A 26,261-nucleotide genomic window follows, 5' to 3' on the forward strand; every position below is an offset into this window, starting at 1 on the left:
CGGGACATCCGCGACCTTGACCAACGCTACTGACACATTACTGCAATGTCGACATTGTACTATAAAACCGCACACACTAGTCGTAGTAGGCAATGCTAGCATGGACCTACCCGGCACGGTACCTCAAGCCCCTCTGACGAGCATGCTTGGTATGACCCCGGAAGCAGAGAGACAAACTGAAAGATCCCGAGGAGACTTTGAGACTCGGGAAGGGTGCAAGGGGCTCGAGAGCCTCCTTCCCCCCAGAGGAGACCCGAGAGGGAACCGTCTCACTCCCGGAGAGAAGATGGTGTTTTTAAGTGCGCATAATGAATTCAGGGGCATAGTCAGCCCAGAGGCCGCCAACATGGTTCAACTGGTAAGAAACCTTCACTGTCATTGATATAATTATGATAATCAATTATAGCAACAGAACTTTGGTCAAAGTCGTTACGTTTTATCTTTTAAATATTGAACACATGTACACTATGAATATTCATAAGGATGTGATTATTGCACCGTGCGAAGTACACGCTTGAATAGCTTTGCGATAGGAATTTTAACGTCTTTAAGCTGCATATTCGGGCATATTCATGTCATATACAAGAAAATATCTGGAAAAAGATTTGCATAGTTCAAGGTTGAATATGGTAGTGGTCGCGTCTCTACTCAGATCAGACTCAGAGTTTTATAAAGTGAGTTTTCAATCAGTCAATCAAGTTAGGTAAGACTCCCTAGATCAATTCAATTTAATTCAGTAGAGTATTTATTTCCATTAAAGAAAAAAAAATGATTCAAAGCGGTACAAGTTTCCAATTTGACTTTCATTAATCTGATAAGGATAGTTCATCAAACATATTTGAATATATCATCATGATAAAACAAAGAAACAATGCTCACTTAGTCATGGTACAAAAACAATCATCATAACGGTTACAGCTCGTTATTCCGAAGGTTCGTTATTCCGAAGGCTCTTTATTCCTAAGATTCGTTATTCCGAAGGTTCATTGTTCCGAATTTCACTTTGGGATTAACCAATCTTCGGAATAACGAACCTTCGGATTAACGCCACAAATTTTCGGATTAACGAACCCTTTTTCATTTTCGGATTAACGAACCTCTAGGTATAGGGAATTTGCGTGTTTCGGATTAACGACCCTTCGGAATAACGAACCTTCGGAATAGCGAACCTTCGGAATAACGAACAGCACCCATCATAACGACTGAAAAGAATGTTCCACTAAAAAGCCAAGCTTGTAGAATGTGGAACACTGGAATGAAAACAACAACAACACCAATATACCAATAAAATATATTCATATTGAATTTATCTATAATAATACCGATTGTGCATTTAATCATTGATGATATGCTGCTGATAATACAAGCACACTATGAACAAAAGTTACTATTATTTTAGAATACCTACATGAAATATATCATAATACAACAAACGTAACAATAATGGCACAGGCACTATTGGGCCATGTATACCAGGAGAATGTGACTAAGGATACTCTCTAAAAAAAAATCGAGTGAAAATTTTCACTCCAAAAAGAGTGAATACAAAAAAGAGTGAATTTCGACTGAAATTGGAGTGAATTTTGAGTGAAAATGCTCATTTTCACTCATTTTGGAGTGACGTCAGGGATCACTCCAAAATCTTCGAGTGATCCCTGACGTCACTCCAAAATGAGTGAAAATGAGCATTTTCACTCAAAATTCACTCCAATTTCACTCGAAATTCACTCTTTTTTGTATTCACTCTTTTTGGAGTGAAAATTTTCACTCGATTTTTTTTAGAGAGTACATTTTCCAGCAATCTTTGTCTTTCATGATCTGAAAGAGATGTATTGCGTCTCCTGGAAGACCAGCGTCCATCCTTAACAAAAACTGTGAGATTTTAGACGTCATATAAAACTGGTACCAAGAAAGTATATTTAGGAGAGAAGGGGGGGGGGGTGGTGTTGTAAGCACCTTGATCTCTTGTCCCGATTGAAAAATATTGTTTATTTTAACGGATTGGCAGACACATCTTGCACAGCATTCATTCTCCGTATGATATAGGGTCTACTACAGAATCAAAGTGATACAGGAACCGAGGGGGTTCAATATTTTGATCTTGCCTGTCTCCCATTGACCACAAGGAATTTACCTGTATATCTTGCTTATAATGATAATTATCATTATATTTGGGAGCTTTTTCAATTTTGAGCTCTTAATGGTGCGATCAGGTGCATACTTAAAGGACAAGTTCACCTTCATAGACATGTGGGTTGAGTGAATGCAGCAATATTAGTGGAACACATCAATGAGAGGAAAATCGGACAATCCGTTCAAAAGTTATGAATTTTTGAAGTTTCTGCTCAGTCATGGCTGGATGAGAAGACTACTATAGCTTGTGATGTCATATGAGTACAACTATATAAAGAAAGTATAAAGAAAATTCAAGATATTCTCACTTTTCTCACATAATAAAAGAGCACTCGACTTCTCTCTTTCAGAAGTCAGGGGAATAATATTACCCCTAACATAAGTCAGTAACAAGTCGAGGAAATGTGCACTTTATTCAAAAAGTCAAGTTTTGTGAAATTCTTTTTATTTTTCTTATATCGTTGTACGCATGTGACATCATACACTGTAGTATTCTTCTCCCCAAGCAGTGATTGCACAGATATTCTAAAAATTAATAACTTTTGAACGGATTGTCGGATTTTCCCCAAACTTTCACTGATGTGTTCTACTAACATTGTTGCCTTTACTCAATCCACATGTATATGAAGGTGAACTTGTCCTTTAAGTGACTATTTTTTATTTAATTTGAAAGACAAAAGGGAAATATACCTTCAATTGCAACTATCACTTAAATTTTTAAAGCTATGCTCATTATAATAGGCCCAAGTTGCAGACTTCGCCCGATGCGTGTGAAAAATGGGTGTCATGCGTGAGATCGTGAGATGGCCCCTAAATGCTTGAGTCTCACGCAGAATGCGTGAGACTTGGTAGCTCTGAAGACACGAGTTTGTGATGCACCAGGTAAAAAAAAGGGAAGCTTCCCCTTTTAATAACAAACACCAAATAAATGTCGCCAGCATTATGACTTTAAATGTCGCAACATCTCAAGTGGACGGTATCGCCAGATACAGGACGTCCAAACGTTGTAGTTAAGTTGTTATTTGCCGATTATATGCAGGGGCGGGTGGGTTGTGGTTGTGTGTGTGTGTGTGTGTGTGTGTGTGTACGCATAGGTTAGGGTATTAGAAGGGATGTGCAGTGTTCGTTTTACATTAATCTGTTGTCGATAGTTTGTGTTTTTTCTTTCGTGTGTATTAGATACTATTTGAGTAAGTTTGAGTTTTATCTAATAAATTGCTCGTCATGAATTAGTTATTTTAAGATATTTATGTTTTTGAGTTTTAATGGAAAAAGTATTTTTCAATTGATAGTCTTGCCTATTTTGTGTCTTGCCTATGATATGTAAACTGATTTGTGCAGTTTTATGTAGATTTCATTTGCTTTGTATCAATGATGATGTATTGTTATGTATGCTTATTTTCACTGCACGGACCAACTGAAAAACAGCCGTGGCTGACGTTATACCGTGATTAAATAAAATGAATGAATGAATGAATGAATGAAGAGTCAAAATACACTGATTTGAACTGGGTATACTTCAGAATTAATGCAAAGACTGCTATCCATCTACTTCAACATAGTTTAACGGTGACCCTTGGAATTCATTTCGAGTAATACAGGGAGATAGGTCTCCTACAAAATCCCCAAATCGAAAACGACCAACGGTCAATTGAATTATCGGCTCCAATCAACTTCTCCGACAAATCACGAACAATACGCAGGACCACAGCGCAGTTGCTCAACCAAGCGAAGGAGGTCAATATTCGTTCTATCTGCAACCGTGAATAAAGGAAACTTTGTTTTCAGATGAGGTGTTACATTATATAAGTACATATAATTTCATGAAACCTGTGATGATGGAGGCAGTGATACAATAAGTTACACAAGATCCATAATGATGGCGTCTCACTGGATCTAGCTAGATTCGACGAGAACAAGAACTCCTGACAGAAAACATCGATGAGATTCGAAGGGAAATGTTTAACATTCAAACAAGCATTGAAGAACAGGAGCCTGGACAGCAGGAACGCGTGCCTATTATTCTGTGGTGTGTCAGATGATCCGTCAGAAACACTTGACGTCATTTTTGACTTGGCTAATGAGCATCTGAATGTACTCTTAATTGAGAAGGACATAACCCGAAACATTAGTGCACTAGGCTCTTAACTAAGCCAAGAACTGAATGCACTCCTAAATGAGAACAACATGCATAGCCCGAAGCACTATCACCCCAAGGACCATTCAAAAGGAAATACTCCAAACCCAATTATCATCCGATTCACAACATACAAGTGACATAACAGATACGCCCACGAATCAGCCAGTTCGGGGTTCTGCTGAGCATGTTCTGGCCATGTTCGTTGTTAAATTCATCGGGATACACGTCTGTGGTGTAATGATTATTAAGTAATCCTCATAGATGGTGCTTGCCAGCACATCCATCTGACAGCAAAAGTGGTATTTGGCAATATCAATAGAAAAGGATCGATAATGCATTCAATGCAGAACAATGAAATGGATACTTTCCCAGGTGTTAAAATGACTAGTCCTTCTTGTCACCTGGTCTAGACAAGTTCATCCTTTGTTTGAACATAATTGAATAATTCCATAATTGTTACGTCGGGAGCCAATACATCCTGTCGCTTTGTAAATTATTGAGTTGCCTATCCAACTGAGGGGAAAAAAAAGAAAGAAAAGAAATGCCATTTTGTGCGCATATGTACATATGGGCTCACTCCGAACTGGCTTACATGAAAAGAATGCGAAACTCAAGGGGGAATGAAATTCAAATACATGTATATCATATATGAATTGAGTAAATGCAGCAATATCAGCAGAGCATATCACTGAAAATTGATCCGTTCAGAAGTCATAAATTTTACAAGTTTGGGTGCCGAAAGGAATGAGAATACTACTACAGTTCGTGACGTCACAAATGGACAACGATATCAAGAAAAAATACAAGAGAATTCCACAAAATTTCAGTGTGTGTGAGAGGTACACGTCCCCTCCTGTTGATGCTGACATAATCTTAAGGATGATATAATTCCCCCTGTTTTGTAAAAGTGGTAGGTCAAGTGTTTTTTCTATGTGCTAGAAAAATGAAGATATTATGTTGCATTCCCTTAGTATGCTTTTATATTAGTGTTGTCAATACGTCGAAGTATTGTACTTCTCGTCCAGCAATGGCGGCATCAAACCTCTAAAAATTCATAACTTTTTAACGGACTGTACAATGTCCACACATTTCACTGATGTGTTCTACTAATACATGCTGCATTCACACAATCCACATATCATTTGGGCTTCATTCTTCTTTAATAGCGGATTTGAAGCCATTCATGAGAGAGCCGTTGAACGAAGGCAGGAAACGCCTACGGCGAAAAGCGTGCCAAGCAGCAATGGCAGAATCACGGCGTGGAGATCGCCACCAAACGGAAGCGGAAGGAGAGGGGGGTGATCAGGAGGAACATCAACGACCTTGCACTCTTCGTTGACAAACACTGTACTCAGTACTTGACCTTCTAAATGAAATCCCAATGTCCGTACACATTAGTCATTTAGTTGTGGGCCGAGGTTGTGGGGGAAAGGTACAGGAAAATCTACATGTGCATGTCAGGATTGGCGTCATTCAGTATGCTACGATGAATGATGTATTTTCCCCCAAAGAATTACAGAGAGAATGACTGGATCCGCCGGAAATCTAGTGGCAGCAGCGCCCGTATAGAGGAGGAAACCAAGTTCCTCAGACATGGAGTCACATGTACCGCAGTCAAAGCCCAACGAACGTACCTGTGAAGGAACTAGAAAACTTGGAACACAATAAGGGCATGAAAAGTGCACATGTTATTTCATGAACTGTTTAAAAAAAGAAACTCAACGAACTAAATGATGATAAAATAGACATTTTGACACTCAGTGAGATTCATCAAAATCATTTGATGGATGGTGGAATACAGTTAAGTAAGCACTGATCTTATGATATCATTATAGAAGAGTCAGAAACCGTGCATGCATTTGGGTAGCTAGTTAATGCGTATAAATTTAGAATTTATTCAATTATAGAACAAGATTCAGAGGTGAGTGTGATCTTTATGTTGATACCTAGGTCAAAGTCATCCTAAATGAGCTCATTTAAGAGTTTGACTAAATTTTACACAATTTAGACAACACAAGTAAGTGACCATCTTGAGATGCTATATCATAAGGTCAAATATATTGGCTCACAAAAGTGATTTAACGGTATAATTCAAACGTTTTGCCTTAATCAGTGTATTGTATCAACAACTAGGGTAGAATCACACATAAGTATGTCAGTAGATTAATTGTAACGAACAGGGTAAAAAAAAGTTGGTAGGAGACTTATCATTACCTATTACTTTGGGTGATTTGATAGAATAATGTTGTACATGGTGAATCAACGATATGGGTAAAAAGAAATGAGTTAATGCAAACACACCAGAAATTAATGGTTGATATAAAAATGTATCGGGAAGGTGTTGCCTCAAGGACATAGTTCATAGTAAGGCTATGGGCGAAATGACACAGAAAGGCATGGATTTCGTAAATGAGATTGTGTACTTATAAATTGATCCTATTATAAACATTAGATTATGTTTGTCGACAATCTTACATACTTGTGGTATTACCTTTCCTGTCAGGGTTTTAAAACTATCTTTAGAAAACAAATGATTTAATTGGATTTTTTGATACTGTTATTTGTCTATTTTGTGTAACTGTATACATTTATAACATTTGAGCTTTATTATTTCGTTCTTTGTATGTAACATCTTGTAATCATTTATCTTCTTTTATCTGTTAACGTATAAGATGAATGAATAAATAAAAATGTCAGAAGCCAAACGCTGCTAAATGTGTCCGTTTCATAGGAGAATGTTCCATTGGTATCCACTGGGCATGTTACAATCCCGTCACGTTATGATTTTATTTCTGCATCTACATGGTTTTTGACATGTTTGTGTGCAAAGAGATAGGTTAAAAGTGGTGCCAGTTAAACGTTACCACTGACATAACTTTTTGTTGTAATTTTTTTGGGGGATTACCTTGCACTAAGACGAAATTGAAACGACTTTCTTTTAGTCAATCAGTTTTAGGTTCTGTGACAGTTCAAATTGAGCTATAAGCCTATATATATATATATATATATATATATATGTTGATAAGGTAGTCCACGTGTTGGCAAGATAAAAAGATAAGTAACAAAGCTGCAACAAAGTTCATGCTGTATTCACCAACGGTTTATTTCTTCACACAAATTTTCGAGCGTCTCGCCGCCCTTTCTCAAGTGTTGATACTGAGAGAACAATAACAAAATTAAGCCATAACAATATATTGCAACCGTGTTACCAAGGATGCGCGCTTTAACGCATCCATGCTAGGCATCCTAACACCCAGCGCGCATCCTGGCAACAGTGCAATGTTACGTCATAATGAAATTACAATGAGTATAAAGCATACATGAAAAAACTTGGCACGACTGATACAGAAGTAATTCCTCTGAATACGCAGCTGCGGTGGTAATGTAAAAGCAGTGCATTATTTCTTTCAAAATTCAACATACACATAAATTAACTTTAATTCTAGTGTAAAGATAATCTTTACATAATCTGAAATTATCATGATCAATATAAACATTCGATTTTTTAAAATCAAACTGAATCGTCACACTGATGGTTATGCAAAATATGTGCAAGCAGTTTACCATTCCTTTCAAACTTCAGCATACACATACATTAACTTCCAAATTCTGGTGAGTAGATAGTCTTTAAATAATCTGAGACTATAGCATGAATATGAAATACGTGAAAAATCATATGTTGTATGTTCTCCCGTTTACCCCGCTGCAATAGATCTTATCATTATATTGCTTGAGTGATATAATGCTGACGCTCCTTTTAACCATTTCTTGGAACCAGTCTTTTTTCCACTCCGAGACGTATTGTGACGTATCTATTTAATCAAAAGAAGAAAAATATGATTTTTCACGTATTTCATATTCATGCTATAGTCTCAGATTATTTAAAGACTATCTACTCACCAGAATTTGGAAGTTAATGTATGTGTATGCTGAAGTTTGAAAGGAATGGTAAACTGCTTGCACATATTTTGCATAACCATCAGTGTGACGATTCAGTTTGATTTTAAAAAATCGAATGTTTATATTGATCATGATAATTTCAGATTATGTAAAGATTATCTATACACTAGAATTAAAGTTAATTTATGTGTATGTTGAATTTTGAAAGAAATAATGCACTGCTTTTACATTACCACCGCAGCTGCGTATTCAGAGGAATTACTTCTGTATCAGTCGTGCCAAGTTTTTTCATGTATGCTTTATACTCATTGTGATTTCATTATGACGTAACATTGCACTGTTGCCAGGATGCGCGCTGGGTGTTAGGATGCCTAGCATGGATGCGTTAAAGCGCGCATCCTTGGTAACACGGTTGCAATATATTGTTATGGCTTAATTTTGTTATTGTTCTCTCAGTATCAACACTTGAGAAAGGGCGGCGAGACGCTCGAAAATTTGTGTGAAGAAATAAACCGTTGGTGAATACAGCATGAACTTTGTTGCAGCTTTGTTACTTATATATATATATATATATATATATATATATATATATATGTAGAGAGAGAGAGAGAGAGGGGGGGGGGGGGAGGGAGGGAGAGATAGCATATGAGGCATAACATTCGTTATTCCGAAAGTTCGTTAATCCAAAAATGAAAGTTGGTTAGTTGATCCGATAATTTGTATTTCAAAGGTTCGTTATTCCGAAGGTTCATTGGGGAAAAAAAGTGCGTAGTATACTCTTCTAAACTGCGAACACTGTTTCGTTTTCGGATTTACGAACTTTCGGAATAAAGATTTGTCTTTCGGATTAATGAACCTGCAGAATAACGAACCTTCGGAATGAAGAACTGCAACTTACAAGGGACAACAAGAATGAAACGTGCTCAGATTGAATAATAATAAATACTATATATTTCTTTGTTTCAGCAGTGGGATGACAGCTTGGCCCAAATGGCCCAACAGTGGGCCGATAGGTGCTGGTATGGCCACGGCAATCCTGATAACATCTCGCCGTATTCGTGGGTAGGTCAGAATATCTGGGCCGGTTCGGGCACAGGATGGGACCACTACGGAATGATAGAAAACTGGTACAGCGAGGCGGAGGATTACCATTTTGCCAACCACTCGTGCAGCGGAGTTTGTGGTCATTACACTCAGGTACTTTTCTCACCCAACCTCAAACATTGATTAAGTATTTGCCATAAAAGAATAATCTTTCTCTGGTAATTCATTGCTGGAAATACATAAGGAAGCCTGACATTAAAAAAAAGAAGGTATATTACGATATCATGGAAGAAGATACATTTAATTCAGGGTTGGTTCACGCCCTCTTCAGTTGAGTTGCTTTCCAGCTTACATGATTGTCGACACAGTGATAAGTGATGAGTTTGAATAAAAAAAGATATCCTCTAGCTTGTATCACATGAAATATAGAAGTCTGATTTTTTGATTGATTTGAATAATTTTTTGAGGACTCCTTTCGGAAAACCAGCTGCTCATCAATCCACAAGGTGACCTATGGCCACCTTTGCTATTTCTCTATCAGTATAATATCGTTAAAGGGATGGTACAGTTTCAGTTGAGATGGCGCTTCAGGTTTCCAACGTTTTTGATGATGATTTTTGTAAGATACTGAAAAACCACTTATGAAATAGCATGTAATTCTAAGAGGAATTCAAAGTTTATTTGATGAAAATTGGTTATGAAATGGCTGAGATATCCAAAACAGCGGTTCTAATAAAGGGTGGGACCCTCCTTTTATCATTATTTCATCATATAAACTTTGACTTCCTCTTCGTTGAGAATTGTATGCTTTTCAACATTCCACAAAGTGGTTTCTAAGTATCTCGCAAAAAGTTAAAGGCTGAATTCTCATCTCAACCAATACTATTTATCCTTTCGATTTTATCTCTTCATTTATATTGTGATAGATCATGTGGGCTGAAACGACGCACGTTGGCTGCGCCGTCGCTATGTGTTCGACCTTGGAGAACTTAGACTGGTCTCCAGCTACAATATTGGTCTGCAACTACGGCGAAGGGTGAGATTGTTGATTTCACAAACACTTTAATCTTTTATCCCCTTTCCTTTTGAATTGATGACAAAATGTCAATTTTTCTGGTACACCAAACAGCAAATGATCATCGAGTGAATAGTGTGCATTCAGAGTAACACTTCTGAGACATCACCAGAAAACACGATCACATTAGATTAGTTCACGGGGTAACATTTTCATTATCAGCATTTCTCTTCCAAATACCCTTACCTGCCATGTTGGTCTTACCATTTCAAGGTACAGTATTCATTACGCTATTATGGTAGGGGGGGGGGGGAGATAAATGTAGACAGAAAGGCCTGTCAAAAAATGTTAACCAGCAAACAGAACTGGAAATTGTAATCTTCAATTTCACAGTTTAGAGACTGTTCCACTCTGCCACAGCGCTGGGCCCAGTGATCCGTTAACTAGATCTCAGTTTTCTATACCTCCGCGTACTTGTCCAATCATACTTCAATTCATTTATAATAATGACTGTTTTTATTTGTCCTTCATCATGTTCATTTCGCTTAAACCTATCTATCTTTTTCTTCTTCTTTTTTTTACCTTTAGCGGTAATTACGTGGGCAAAAGACCATATGTACGGGGGCGGTCGTGCAGTAAATGTCCTTCAGTGCACCACATATGTGTCAACAACTTGTGCGGTAAGATTAGTCGATTATTGCAGGGAGGTGGAAGAGACACCTCCCTGATTATTGTATGCCATGATGTATGCAGTCAGACCGCAGCACCCGATAATTAGCTCGTATTTATTCAACTCGTATGCAAGCCCGCTCGAGGCTTGCATACGTAATGAGCTGCGGAAGGGGATTTTGTCCTTGGGCTTTCGGCAACAAAAATACACTTTATATTCACAAATTTGGTATCAAATTCAAGGAAAATATGTAAGCTATCGTCACATGTTACTCAAATTATTGTAAATGAAAAATATGATAGCGTAATTTGAGCTTGAAAAATGATGAAAAAAGTAATTCGTGTATAGTACACGTTCAAGGTGTCAAAAGAATACCAAATTCACCTTGCGTCTCAATGAAAATGCATTATATGGTAGTCCATCTCTTAATCTTTGTATCTAATGGTAAATATCTTGACAATTTGTTGCTTAATCCGGTCAGGAACCAGCAAAATATACATCGATGTCAGTGCTGGTCAGCTTGAAACCGTGCAATCTCAAGAGTAAGCTCTCTCATTGGACAGCGCTTGCATTCAGCGCTTGCATTACGTCATTACGCTGCTACGGTTTCATGCCACGTGCGTGCATAGCGCATGCTTGCATACAGGCACGCGTGTAGTTCAAGCCAAGTTGAAGTGCTGAATGCAAGCACTGTCCAATGAGAGAGCTCTTTCGCGCCACTGTACACTTTGTGTGGAGCATACTTCCGGCTTAAGAGTGAATTTTACAGACATTTCAAAACGGAAAAACTAGTATAAATCATGCTTGCGTCTCCTTGACTCAAATATATGATGAGCATCTAAGTTTCCTCTCTACGAAAAAGCCAAAATCAGAAACAACAGTTTCTTAATCCGGTCAGGAACCAAAAACGAACTTTAGACGACAAAATCTTCCGTGAAAAGCAGGTAAAATTTACACAAATTCAACTGATTATATCGTCATGATAAGAACCGATATCATACGTAAATTTGGTATCAAAATAAAGATCAAAGTCTGGAAAACAATTTACCGTGCTTTGTAGCCATGGTGAATGTATGTACAAGTCGCTACACTGTGAAAACCATAGCCCTGTCAAACTCTCTCAAAATCTCGCACGTTAGAGACACCTTTCGAACGCAAGGATCGTCAACGAGAGTGCTGAATAAATCTTGCCGGATCGGCTCATTAGCATACGTGCTGCGGTCTGACTGTATGCTTGTTGTCCATCTGAAACCCATAATCAATGATCTCAACAGAATGTGTTTAAAGTGGCACTTGAAGCTGGGGAGCGTATTTCTGGTGTGTTTTTGATGCATTTCATTTTATACAGCACCTAATTAGAATGTAGCTATCCGATTGGTCGATTGCCCATCACGTGACATTTAGTTGAAAGTTCCATCGCACGCTCTAGCTGTCAGCCGTGCAATTTTGTTTGAACAATATGGATAGCGCATGGCTGACGTCACCCATTTCCATTGACTCCCGTGTTAAACTCAAGATTGGTCTCCAAGTTTTTGTTCCATCGCACGGCTCTGATGTCACAATAAACAAACATTTGCCGCGCGCACTCAACAATTACAAGCGCGCTTACAAGCGCGTACTTTTGTCACTCATTTTTGTAAACAACTTCGTTTCGCATACTTACGTACACGATGACTGCGACTGTGCGGCTACTCATTCGTGTTTCGCGGAAAATGGTTGCCAATTCTGTGCAAAATTTAAGAATCTGTGTGGACCAAATCTGTTGACGTTCGAGGTGTTGTATAAAACAAATAGTGTATGGTCTTTACTCGTGCAATGGAACAAGATTTCGCACTCGGTGAAAGATGAGGCGCACTATTCAATACGGCTTCGCCTCGTTGAATAGAGCGCCTCTATCTTTCACCTCGTGCGAAATCTTGTACCATCGCACTCGTGAACATTCACTATTTGTACATTACCCAATTGATGCCAAAAGTTAGCATCTTGATATTGAATCATCAGAAAATAGTTTTAGTACAAACATTAAGTAGGGCCTACACACTTTCTGACTCAATCATGCCATGGATAAAGATGTCTGACATGCTTGTTTGCTTGTTTTTGTTACAGAGTATTATCACTGCCAAGTGGACTTTTAAGTTAATGTTGTATTACTGGTATACCTCTAATCAAACTTTTTTTTTTTAAATCTATGAACAAAGGTGGATACATGCATTAGGGAAACCCTTGTAAATTGTGCGTTCATTTTGATGAAACCTGAAGTGCTAGTCTTGTCCTTGTCGTTATGTGTTTTGGTACATTTTTCCCTCTTTCTGTGACTCTTCACAGCTCTATCTCCACGTGAACCATGTAAAAACTGCGGAGGAGAATCTCAAACGCCTGTTCTTGAAGATCCTGTTTGTCATGGCGGCAAAGACAGATCACAGACTAACAGTGAAATATGGGGCGAAAATAAACCGCCTGCCGCTGGTAGTCAATGTGGAGATATTTAGACTATAGAACACATACTTTCGCTTTGCTACTATCATACAAAACAGCTAAATGCGGGTAAAGGCCCTATCACACCTTTCCGGGTAGGCTAAGCGGGCTTGTTTTTTTCCAGCACGCAGGAAATTTTTCTGTGGGCGGACAAGGATGTTGGCGAGTTCCGTATTTGCGTCTTACCTGTTAGAGGCGTGCTATTTACCTGCTACTTGCGTGTATTCCGTATGACCTGCATGAGAGCTTTGAAACCGATCCATTTTCAGCTACGAGCGACATATGGGAACTGCGAAGTAACCTGCGTTACAGCAGCGAAGTACTTGCGTGGGAGTTGTCTCCGAGGTGCTGCCGCTAAGGACCTCCTACTGGTGTTCTGCGTGGACCTCTGCGGGCAAACCCCCGCGACTCACCCGGAACGAGTTTTGAGCATGCTCAAGGCCTTGTCACACCGTGTCTGGGGAAGCCTTGCGGGTTGACTTGCGGGGAAAAGTTTTTGCTACCTCTCAGCAGCTGGTCCGCACCTGACAGTACCTATAGCGCGTATCTCGCCCGTAGTTGCGGGGATTGCCCGCAGAGGTCCACGCAGAACGCCAGTAGGAGGCCCTTAGCGGCAGCACCTCGCAGGCAACTCCCACGCAGCTGTAACGCAGGTACTTCGCAGTCCCCGTATGCGACCGAGATAATGACATTCTGTGGGACTTCTGCATTCCTTCAGAGGAGTTCTTTCACTGAGTTGTCAGTCCCCACGCGCCTGGTACGCAGGTCACACAGAATACCCGCAAGTAGAACTTAGAACGCGCCCAGCAAGTAAGACACATGCAAAACTCGCCCAAATCCTTGTCCGCCCTCAAGAATTGTCCGGTATGCTGGGAAATCCCCACACGCATCAAGCCCGCGTATCTTGCCCGGAAAGATGTGACAGGGCCAAAACTTGGCTGCGGGTAAAGAGGACTTGCGTGCGCAACTCCGGGTAACTACGGGTGAGATACGTGATAGGTACTGTCGTGTGCGGCTCATCTCCGGGGACCTCCGGGTAAGCAAAAATTGTTCTTCGCAAGTCGCACGCAAGGCTTGCCCGGAAAGGTGTGACAAGGCTGTGAGGACGTTAGTGCCGTGTCTGAGGGCGCTATATACCGCTGCTGAAGACGAGCTCAAACCGGGAAAGCGGATCGATGACCGACGGTCTTCATTTAAACGCCGTGAGACATAGACTTTGACTAACTACAACCAGTGGCGGATCCACGCAAGGGTGCACCGGGCGCCCCCCCCCCCCCTTTATTTTTTTGTGCATGGATTTGAACCACGTTATTGCCCCTTGCATCATTTATGCCGTGATAGCTTTCACTCTTTAAAAAAAAACATGAGAAAAAATGTTTACGAAGATATTCTAGAAAAGGGTAAGAAGATGACATGGATGGATTTGGGCACAGATTTCTACTCAAGTGGTCAAACATTGCTAAGATGAGTGTAAAAATCACACTTTTTGCCTTTTCCATATTGTATAGCATTTTAAGGAGTAAAGTTTAAAGGGATAGTACAGTTTCGGTTGAGATGGAGCTTCAGTCATCCAATGTTTTTTGATGATTTTTAAAAAAAATAGATAATGTGAAACCTCGTTTAAAATTATTATGAAAGAGCAATATGATTCTAAGACGAATTCAAAGTTTATTTTATGAAAATATTTGTCTTAGAATGGCTGAGATATCTGATTCAAAGCAGTCCTAATAAAAGGTGGGACCCATCGTTTATTATGATCGTTTTATTTTTTTTTTTGATACATCTCTGCCACGATGGACAACCTGTGTAGCAGGTAAATTATGCCTGATACACGAATTGTCCCTCGCTCTGTATATGGAGTGCATGGGTCACAAATTATTGAGGGCACATGTTCATCTGTTATTTTGTATGGCTACCCTCAAATGCGTTCTTACATGTGTCTGCAGATGTAAATCCACGATCATATAAACTCATATCATATCGATTTGATCTGAAGTCATGCAAGTACATATAAGGCTGTGACCATGACCACGCCTTGAGATAAGGATTGTGAACAGAACACAGCGCATTAAAGAAGAATTTCATTTTGTCCCTACTAATTCTGGTTTTGTTTTGTTTTGTTTTGTTTGTTTTTGTTTTGTTTTTCCAATTCGGTTCGGCGCCACATTGACGACACCATAATGGTAATGTTCTATTCCTAAGAAATAATTTTATACAGTAGGATTTTACCCCACAAAGCGAAATCCGCAAAGATCTTTTATTTTCGACTTGGCATGCAATTAAGAATAAAGATAGAAATAGAATATGTGGATTATAGATACGCTATACCCAAAACGATGGATAATGCCTATCGTACTCTTGACCATCTGCCGTTCTGAGCTCATTAAGGCTGATCCTTCGTGCACTTGCAATAGGTACACTTTAATCTGGTGGCGTGCTTGGTCGTGTGTGTGCGCGCGTGCGTGTCTGAGGAACACGACGAGTACCACGTATAGGGTTTCATGTTCCATGAACGTGCTTGTACTTGTATGTCATCTTTGTCATCTATTTCGAATTTCACCTAAAATTGCATTATTGTCAACAGAAGTATTCCAGCAAAAACACCAAGCCTGCAGAACGTAATCTGCTGTGAATCATTTTGTCTCTCTCTCTCTTTCTTTTTTTTTTTCAAAGGAGAAATGGTATTTTGATGCAATGGCAGTAGTGGTAAATGTATATTTTATTTTACATATAGATAGGGTGGGACATCCAATTACCGGACTTTTTTTTTCGTGGCTTTGATTTCCGTACTCAGTGGATGAAATTTCGGCTAAAAATAACACCACTTATTCACAGACTCCTGGAAATCACGAATTCAGCCAACTTATGTCAATTCTTCGTTCCAGTTTTTAGAAAATATGCTTCAAACATACCCCTCTAAAAATAGTTGTTTTTTGCGCGGTGCTATGATCGCATTGTATTACCGGACGCGATTTTCGTAATCGAATAATCGAGGTCTTTCGCACCTAGTCCTTGCACCAGAATCATAATTCATCCCACAAATCACCGCACACATTCTCACCGACCGGATGACAAAGAAAAAATCGGCAAATGAGGCTCAAATTTCGTATTTTACGGTAAAATGTCTGTCTCGAACATTTCGAACAGTTCACGCAATAAAACCTTGTGAGAAAATCGACAACTGGTTACAGACTCTACTTCAGTTTACGTGCTTTGTCTATGGGAGCTGCACGCGCGGGTGATGAGTTGCGGGCCCCTTAGCGCACAACTATTCCGCATCGTTCGCGTTTGAGGACGATAGCTACAAATTTCCGATATCGATCAGTGAAATTTTGGTTCTATTGGAATCTTCAGCATTTTTCCTGTATGTGAGTGGGATTTCATAGAATTTCAGTCGTGAAATGTGATACAAACATGCATAAATATTAACTATGAAGAGGTGCGGGTCACTCAACTATAAATTTGAGGTAAAATGTGAATTTTTTCGTGTTTTTACATTTTTATGTGGCGTTTTTTGCGATTTCGGTCCACACAAAGTTCTGTGAGGCTAATCTACGAAGTCTCGCACGTACAGAATGTCATTAGTACGCAAAAATGTGCGTGTCCGGTAATACCATGCTTGCCCCTACAGAGATTGACTTCTCAGAGGTGGAATATAATATAACATTTGAGACGATCCTCGCGGGAAGTTATATTTTTGTCGAGGATTATTATATTTTTCCGAAGCGCGTAGCGCTGAGGAAAAATATAGTATTTCGAGACAAAAATATAACTTCCCAAGGGAAATGAAATGTTATATTCCTACCGAAGGAAAAATGTCAATATCTGTTATATTATGTGACCCACAGTACAAGAAATAAACTGCTGTATAAAGCAACACGACTTCTCCTTTTTCAAACCCACAGTCAAATTCATGAACGCGCGTGACAACGCTCGGCACTGTTAGTGGTATGCAATCGAGCCAAACCGAGCCATAACTATGATGGCTTTCGCGTAGGCCCTACTATCTGTAATTCGTTCTTCCGTGGCATAGCCGTGCAGGAGCTTGACCGAAAGATCGGTCTGTATATGTCCGTCGGGGAATGTTCCCCGGAGACTGCGTCTGGCTTCACGGATCCCCTCCGTATACAGACCGAAGTCAATCGGATGCCAGCTCCTGTGTGGCAGTAGCGCACAGATCAAACGTTACGATAAACCAAATTTCAGACAGCTTTTTTACATTCAAACAAGTTTGACATGACATGACACATTATGCAGCAATATTTGGGGTTAATTTCTCACGTTTTGCAATCGAAATACTCACAGTAACGCGGTTATAATGCAGAAATTTTATCCATATCGCAACATCGCCGTTCGCTAGCTGTAGGTCGCCATTTTGAATCTGTAAACCAATCACATGCGAGGTACTTTATTAAGTAAAAAAAACACGTAGAAACTACCTCGCATGTGATTGGCTAATAGATTCATACTGTATGTTTCTGCAGTTTGAACGTGACGACGCGACGGGCTGGTTGATGTGTGTTTTGCGTTGAAAATTCGACCGAAATATTGGATTATTCATTAATCTGGTGAGTGTAGTCTATTCTTGAATAGTTGACTTAACTCTTCAAGCTTAAATTTGCCGACCTAGGGACGTGAATTAGACGCAATCGAGAAGGGTGAGGTACCTCACCCAATTTTCCATAGAGACAGTGGTTAAGAACATCCACACAGCAATGGGTACTACAACCTTCCGTCTGTCTACGGAGGACGGCGTTAATGGCAAAATACAAAAGAGTCCTCCGGACAGACGGATCTTTCTGTCTATGCAGGAGCATCCCTAGAACAGTCGCTATTCAATCATACGTAGGCCTGTAGCGAGGGCCTATTCACGTAGCGGTAACGTTAGAGCTAGTGTAATGACAGTTGTAAAAATACTAAAATTATTTTCAAAAAAAAATTGTAGAAGACTACCGTAACTGCCGCTTTTAGGTCTAAAGAATGTTGAGGTAAGTGTTTGTGGTGATGTATGAGAATGTGAACTTTCTAACAATGTAGGGCCTAATCTCTTCTGTCTGCAGTCACTGGTATATACATGAACTGTAGACTACGGACCTGGGCCCTGTTTCATAAAGCTGTTCGTAAAGTTACGAACGACTTACGAGCGACTGGTGATCAGTTCTGTTGTGCTATACTTATCAGAATTTCCATAATTCAGCACAAGAACTGATCACCAGTCGCTCGTAAGATGTTCGTAACTTTACGAACAGCTTTATGAAACACCCCCAGGCCCTGGTCCAGGTCCAGCGCTAGTTGTAGCATAGAACTACCGGTGTCAAAGAAACTTACTCAGTTCAGGCGGTGGTAATACTAATGGGAAATCCTTTGCCTTCCGGCCCTGTCACGACTGTCTAACATTAACGGGAGTAGTAGGCTCTATAGCTTCCAACACATTCACCAGTTTGTTTCTCTCTCAAGCTGCCATACCAGTTACAACACTGCTAACAGTTTGACAAAAACAAATCTGTTGCAATTTCGCAATTCTCGCTTGTAGCGCGTGTATGCTGTGCATGAAGTGTTGTCTACCGCTAACGCTTTACAGTAGTGTGCTGTGTGCTATGATATGTGGTCACGGCGATTGCATTCGTGTACGTGTGTGTGCAAAACGTCTCTGTGTATGTTGCGCGCATCATAACAATTGGTTTTTGATGACGTCACCCCTCCTGATATAACGCATTTGTTTAACGTAGTCGCTGTTATATTCCATGGTTGTACGTAATTTACGTCATGTTATGAAAATATAACGCTTCTCATCCTTGTGACCATGGTCACGTGACTGCATTTTGACCAATCACACGTTGATATCTATATAGGTCATATAATATATATATATATATATATATATATATATATATGTGTGTGTGTGTGTGTTTGTGTCGTCAAAGGAGAAATGGTATTTTGATGCAATGGCAGTAGTGGTAAATGACACTGACAGCTTAATGTATGTACATATTATATATGTATACATATATATATATATATATATATATATGTGTGTGTGTGTGTTTGTGTGGTGAATATATTAGACAGGGCAGAGCCAGGCAAAAACTGCCTTTTTTTCCAGTCAAGGTTTTCTCACTTGATTCTGGTACTTTAGACCATACTTAACAAAATAAGCTTCTGCGCCATCTTGAAATCTGTCCCGAATCCGAGATGGCCGCCAAAAATCCAAAATGGCCGCCAGAGGACCTAAAAAGTGCCTTCTGTGGTTAAGATTTGTCTGGGGATGGGATTTTTTTACTCTATTTGATGATAAATGGTAAGAGAAATAAGATTCAGTGGATTAAGATTAGAATCAGTTTCTTTTTTATTGCGAAAATCCAACATGGCCGCCAGACGCAGCTGCCGAAATTAATAAATGTCATAATAACCGGAGGGCCAAACCCTAAAAACTTGCTTACTTAACGAGTGAGTTCCACTCTCTCTACAAACTAAGTAGACCATGCTTATTTTCAAATTTCTATTGTAACAAACAACATACCACTGGTCTACCTCAAAAAAAAATTGTTGCGAAAGCCTCCAAATCCAAAATGGCGTCCAAGATGGCCGCCATATTTACTGAATTTGCTATTTGAAAGATAGAATTTGATAGAAACATCAGATTTCAACAAATGTGGTGTCATATGAAAGAGAATAAAATCTCCTACAAGTTGATACCATTTTTGTGGGCGATTGTGATAACTGAATTGAGATATAAAGGAAAAACTCTCATTTTTTGATATTTTTCTGAAAAAAAGAAAATCATGAAAATGCATGATTCAGCATAAATCAGAAAAAGACGGAAGGATTATCTTGAAACGTTTTTAAGAATTTTGCTTAACATAGAATTAATATTTGGAGAAAATTAGGGTTCACTACCATTTGTGGTTCAGGAGTTATAATGTCTCAAACTTGAAAACTCACTATGTAAAAATTTCCACTTTAGCTGTGACAAGACCTTGTTGGTCGTAAAGAGAGTCTGCACGCGCCAAGACTACTACACGCACCACTGGCACTGACGCTTGTAGCAGTGCCAGTGGTGCGTGTAGTAGTCTTGGTGCGCGCAGACTTTTTTGAGAAACAAGAGTTTGTGCCTGCAAACTAACTTTTCATACCAAGTGGTAGCTCAGGTGACGCTGATCGCTATCATTTCAAAGTAGATTGTTCTGGAGCAGATGAGATGAAGCAAAAAATGTCTTTCAAATAGAGGTAGAAGCTTGAAACAACCATGCTATAGAAAGTTTAAAACAAAATTTGGATCAATCACTCAAAAACTTCAAGATTGCAGGCCATCAAAGTTGACATAGTTTATTGCGCCAAATTAAATGTATTATTTTAATTTTGGTACAATTTTGTCTGTTGTGCTATCTATTTATAGTTTTTATATATTTTGAACATTGTAGTGCTATCAAACCGTCATGGGTTTTTATGGAGATATTTTAAAAACCAGTGATATTCTACTCCGAAAAAGAAAAAAAAAATCGAGTGGAAGTTTCATTTTTGAAGGAGTTAATAACGGAAATCAGTAAATTTAAAGTAAAATTGGAGTGAATTTTGAGTGAAAATTTTCATTTTCACTCATTTTAGAGTAACCTTAGGGATCACTCGTCACTCTTTGAGTGATCCCTGAGATCACTCTAAAAGGAATGAAAATGAACATTTCCACTCTCGAGTGATCCTGATATCTAAAATGTGAAAGCATCTACCAATGGCATTAGTTCAATTCAATTTTGACACTATAACCCACATGAAATCAGCCTAAAACGATGTAAGAAAAATCTATTCACAGTGAATACACTTTCAGCATGCTTATTTATAAATTCAATTTAATTCAATGTTTTATTAAATTTTTTGACAAGAACATGATTATAAACATCACTTCTTTTTTGGTAACAGAAAATCAGGTGCTCAAAACTATGTATAGGATGAAAAGAATACAATAATTGTAGCACCTTACAATCATTACAGATTATCATAAAACTCGAGTGATTTGAAGTAAGTAAACATTGTGGATAATTCGAAAAATGGAGGGACCGACTAGAAAGTCAAGTCTTGTAGGATGTGGACCCCTCAGAAATGTGAATATACAGCATGAATAATCATTCTGGACAGTGTTATTTAAACAATATACTGAAAAGTAATTTCGCACAACACATTCAAAAGCAACTTTGAGAAATTGCCGCCGTGTCGGATTTTTCGGGGGGGGGGGTGCTCGGATCAGAAGGGCTTTCAAGGACATGTACGGATCAGATATTATTACACATATGCCATCATCATTCACGTTTCTACAACAGCAGAGTAACATACAAGTACAAAAGCATATCTTTGATACAGAAGTATTTCTTTTTTAAATCAAAGATCGGGCCTTACCCAAACACTAAAATGAGCTCCACCCCTACCCCCCCCCCAAAAAAAAAATAAAAATAAATAAATAAATAAACCCTCAATATGGTTTAAACAAGGACAATATGATAGACAGCAATACGAGAAATTCTAAAAATATATCAAATTATTAATCAAGATTTGACTCTGACGCAACACACTAAAGGTATCGTTTATCATTGGAAGAGATATCACATTCGATTTATATGTGCAGGTTAGTTGTATCACAAAACATTCTACCATGTAAAAAAAAAAATATATATATATATATATATATAATGAAGCATAAAACATACGGAGATATCACCATTTCTTTTCAAGAAACCATAATATTGATAACTGTTGACAGCTTAGTATAAAAAACTAGAAATGTCGCTACGGCGACTGGTATGCCTCCGCCATAATGCATGGTTCTCCTAATAGGTCTATAGAACAATGTCTTGACAATGTGTGATGACAGTTTCACACAATTGGCAAAATATTAAAATGACAGGTTTGCCACAAATCAATGTCTTGACAATGTGTGATGACAGTTTCACACAATTGGCAAAATATTAAAATGACAGGTTTGCCACAAATGTGCTGAATGTTCACTTTCCTAGAACTAGGTTCAATTGGATGAATGATTAAAACGTCAGTGCAGGTATTTGGGGAACTGATGATTTTTACTTGACTTTTGACCCTTTTATAAGTTTATGCATTGAGTAATTTTCAAGGTATTGAGAAAAAGTATAATTTCAGTATCAAATGGTAAAATAGCATTATCTAAACCTGGCCTTTGACCTTTGACCTCACATTTCCAAAGAGAATCACTGTCAGGTCTAATAGAACATGCATAGATATGTTTCATGATGATACCTTGAGTTACTTTCGAGATATGGAGGAAAAAGTGCAATTAAGCACTTTCACTTGACCTTTGACCTTTTGACTTTTGACCTTTTGGCAAAAACTTCCCACAGAATATATATTTGGTAATACATGCATACGTCAAGTTAAAAAAACAAACCTTCAGGCATTGCATAAATATAAGTAGTGATATTTTGAGGAGTTGACCTTGACCTTTGACCCCCTGACCTTTGACCCATGACCCCCAACTTTCCTAGATAATCACTGCCCATCGGTACAAGCATATATATACTAAGTTCCATGAAGATACCTTTAACCATTTGCGAGATATGGAGAAAAACATGAAATTTCAACCTTTTTTTCACAAAATAACCTGTGACCTTTGACCTTTGACCCCATGACCCTAAAATCCAAACAAAGGATTATTCCCCAGGATATACCCTCATACCAAGTTTGATGTAAAACCACAACACGGTTCTTGAGATATCGACAAAAACAAAACGGGACGGACGTCCGGACGTACGTACGGACGGACGGACGAACGACCCGAAAACATAGTGCCTCCGGCCACTTCGTTGGCGGAGGCATAAAAACATATCAGAACAATCTAGTTTGAAATAATAACGATCAGCGTCACCTGAGCTACCACTTGGTATGAAAAGTTAGTTTGCAGGCACAAACTCTTGTTTCTCAAAAAAGTCTGCGCGCACCAAGACTACTACATGCACCGCTGGCACTGCTGCAAGCGTCAGTGCCAGTGGTGTGTGTAGTAGTCTTGGCGCGTGCAGACTCTCTTTACGACCAACAAGGTCTTGTCACAGCTAAAGTGGAAATTTTTACATAGTGAGTTTTCAAGTTTGAGACATTATAACTCCTGAACCGCAAATGGTACTGACCCCTAATTTTCTCCAAATATTAATTCTATGTTAAGCAAAATTCTTAAAAACGTTTCAAGATAATCCTTCCGTCTTTTTCTGATTTATGCTCAATCAAGCATTTTCATGACTTTCCTTTTTTCAGAAAAATATCAAAAAATGAGTGTTTTTCCTTTATATCTCAATTCAGTTATCACAATCGCCCACAAAAATGGTATCAACTTGTAGGAAATTTTATTCTCTTTCATATGACATCACAATTGTTGAAATCTGATGTTTCTATCAAATTCTATCTTTCAAATAGCAAATTCAGTAAATATGGCGGCCATCTTGGACGCCATTTTGGATTTGGAGGCTTTCGCAACAAATTTTTTGAGGTAGACCAGTGGTATGTTGTTTTTTACAATAAAAATTTGAAAATAAGCATGGTCTACTTAGTTTGTAGAGAGAGTGGAACTCACTTGTTAAGTAAGCAAGTTTTTAGGGTTTGGCCCTCCGGTTATTATGACATTTATTAATTTCGGCAGCTGCGTCTGGCGGCCATGTTGGATTTTCGCAATAAAAAAGAAACTGATTTTAATTCTAATTCACTGAATCTTATTCCTCTTACCATTTATCATCAAATAGAGTTTAAAAAAACCCATCCCCAGACAAATCTTAACCACAGAAGGCACTTTTTAGGTCCTCTGGCGGCCATTTTGGATATTTGGCGGCCATCTTGGATTTGGGACAGATTTCAAGATGGCGCAGAAGCTTATTTTGTTAAGTATGGTCTAAAGTACCAGAATCAAGTGAGAAAACCTTGACTGGAAAAAAAGGCAGTTTTTGCCTGGCTCTGCCCTGTCTATATATCGTATCAGGGCAATAAACCTCGGCTAAGTACTGGTTTATAATTGATGGTACAGGGTTAGAGTAAAGATTACGGATAGGGTTAGGTTAAGGGTTAGAGTTTGGGTTAGGATTAGTTTTATGATTAGGATTGGGTTAGGGTCAGGGGAAGGGTCCGGAGTAATTGCCCAGGGGGTAATTGCCCTCGACAATTTTCGTTTTTAATGTATATCGTGAAATTGTCTCGGCCTCGTATATGATTGGTAGGATGCCGCATTATTTCGTATAATCGTGACAGGGAGGAGGAGCCACCGGACGTAGCGGTCGTTCACTTTAATTGCTTTAATATCAATATCAAGCTTTAAGCTTTTTGGACGGGTCTTCGCCAAGAATTTCGAAATCAATACAACAAAAATCAACCGATTTGGAACAAAACTTGAACAAACTTAAGTAAAACAAGAGAAAGTCAAAACAGAAACGTGACATAGACAACTTGCACGGCGGCGGAAGCAAAAAAGAAAAAAAAAAGAAAAAAGAAATTGAAATAGAATATCTCCCATGCATGGCATAAATACACATCAGCAACACAGTGGTAATTGCAACGAAATACATGTGTGAATATCAGAACACAGAGTTTGGAAGTTGATGGCGCGAAAAAAAGTGATACTACTATCAGAGGCACAAACATGATATTCTCCTCTAAATCAGCTTCTTTCTTACATTTTATTCATTAGCTGTTTTCACGGCTTTCAGTCGCGTTCCACTACGGACCACCTCCAAGATTTGTTACGGCCTGTTAGTGCCGTCTCGTTTTGTTGCGCTAACTCCGTTATAATATACGGCCTACAAGGTTTCTCATTAGCACCGGGACAGCCGAAGCAATTTTTGACAGTATAAAAATCTGACATGGCATCTACGGCAATCACGGCCTATCACGTTTGCACATCCCGTCCCATAACACCGCGTTGTCTCATGTCCATCCCGTCTTGTTGTGGCCTGAAACGTGACTGCCGTGACCGCCGGGAACATGGTGAAAACACAGCAATAACAGAATTGACTATCATGAAGTGCATTGTGAATCTTGCCATTCCAAGAGCAAACAGCAGTGCAGAGGCTAGCAGAGCAGTGCATATAACTGGGTCTTCTCTCTCTCTCTCTCTCTCTCTCTCTCATCAATCCAGAGGACCACTGGTCAAACAGATGTAATTTTCTTGGATTTTCATAAAGGTTTTGACAGTGTACCACACTCACACCTGAAGACCAAGTTGCGATATTATGGAATCAGAGGGGACACTCTAAAGTAGATTATATCTAACAGAAATAGGCGGCAAACAGTCATCGTGAACGGGGCTCATTCATCTCGGATGCCTGTCACCTCTGGAGTGCCCCAGGGCTCGGTCATCGGCCTGGTCCTACTCCTGCTTTACATCAACAACATCAACATCAACATCAAATTTAAAATGCACCTCTTTGCCGATGACAGTCATTTACCGGTGCATCAACTCTGGGTTCATCTGACACATACATGCATCCTCCAAGATGATCTCAAGAAACTAGCAGATTGGTCATCCAAGTGGTTGATGGGTTTTAACATCAAGATATGTACTGCTCTCATCATCACCAACAAGCGCAACCACATCGCAGAAGTACCTCTGCTTCAGAACTTGTCAAAAAGTTGGGATGGGACATTTTACACACTCGCAGAATTTTTGCTCAATACACCATGTTCTCCAAGATTCACCATGCACCATCATGTCAATATCCCACTTCCAGCGTATATAACCCCTGCTAAATATTTCAGCAGACACAATCACCTACTAAAGTATGAAGGTCCTGCAAGAACCACTGACAAACAACTCTTTCTACCCCCGCACAATCAGGACATGGAACTACCTACCCCTCCTGCAGTCACAGCACCATCAATTGCTGCTTTCC

The 26,261-nt window shown here is 39.1% G+C and overlaps 1 protein-coding gene across 1 annotated transcript; it reads left to right on the top strand.

Moving 5' to 3' along the window:
* The first annotated feature begins 100 nt into the window (after positions 1-100).
* Positions 101-13,398, top strand: LOC139743129 (GLIPR1-like protein 1). The gene is made up of 5 exons (XM_071653638.1): positions 101-358; positions 9,140-9,370; positions 10,144-10,253; positions 10,821-10,965; positions 13,228-13,398. The coding sequence occupies exons 1-5, from the start codon at positions 101-103 to the stop codon at positions 13,396-13,398; spliced, it is 915 nt and encodes a 304-aa protein (XP_071509739.1).
* The last annotated feature ends 12,863 nt before the right edge of the window (positions 13,399-26,261 follow it).

Source organism: Diadema antillarum, unplaced genomic scaffold, assembly GCF_040938485.1.
Source record: "Diadema antillarum isolate AM-2024a unplaced genomic scaffold, OU_Dant_1.0 seq00001051_RagTag, whole genome shotgun sequence".
Lineage (NCBI taxonomy): Eukaryota > Metazoa > Echinodermata > Echinoidea > Diadematoida > Diadematidae > Diadema > Diadema antillarum.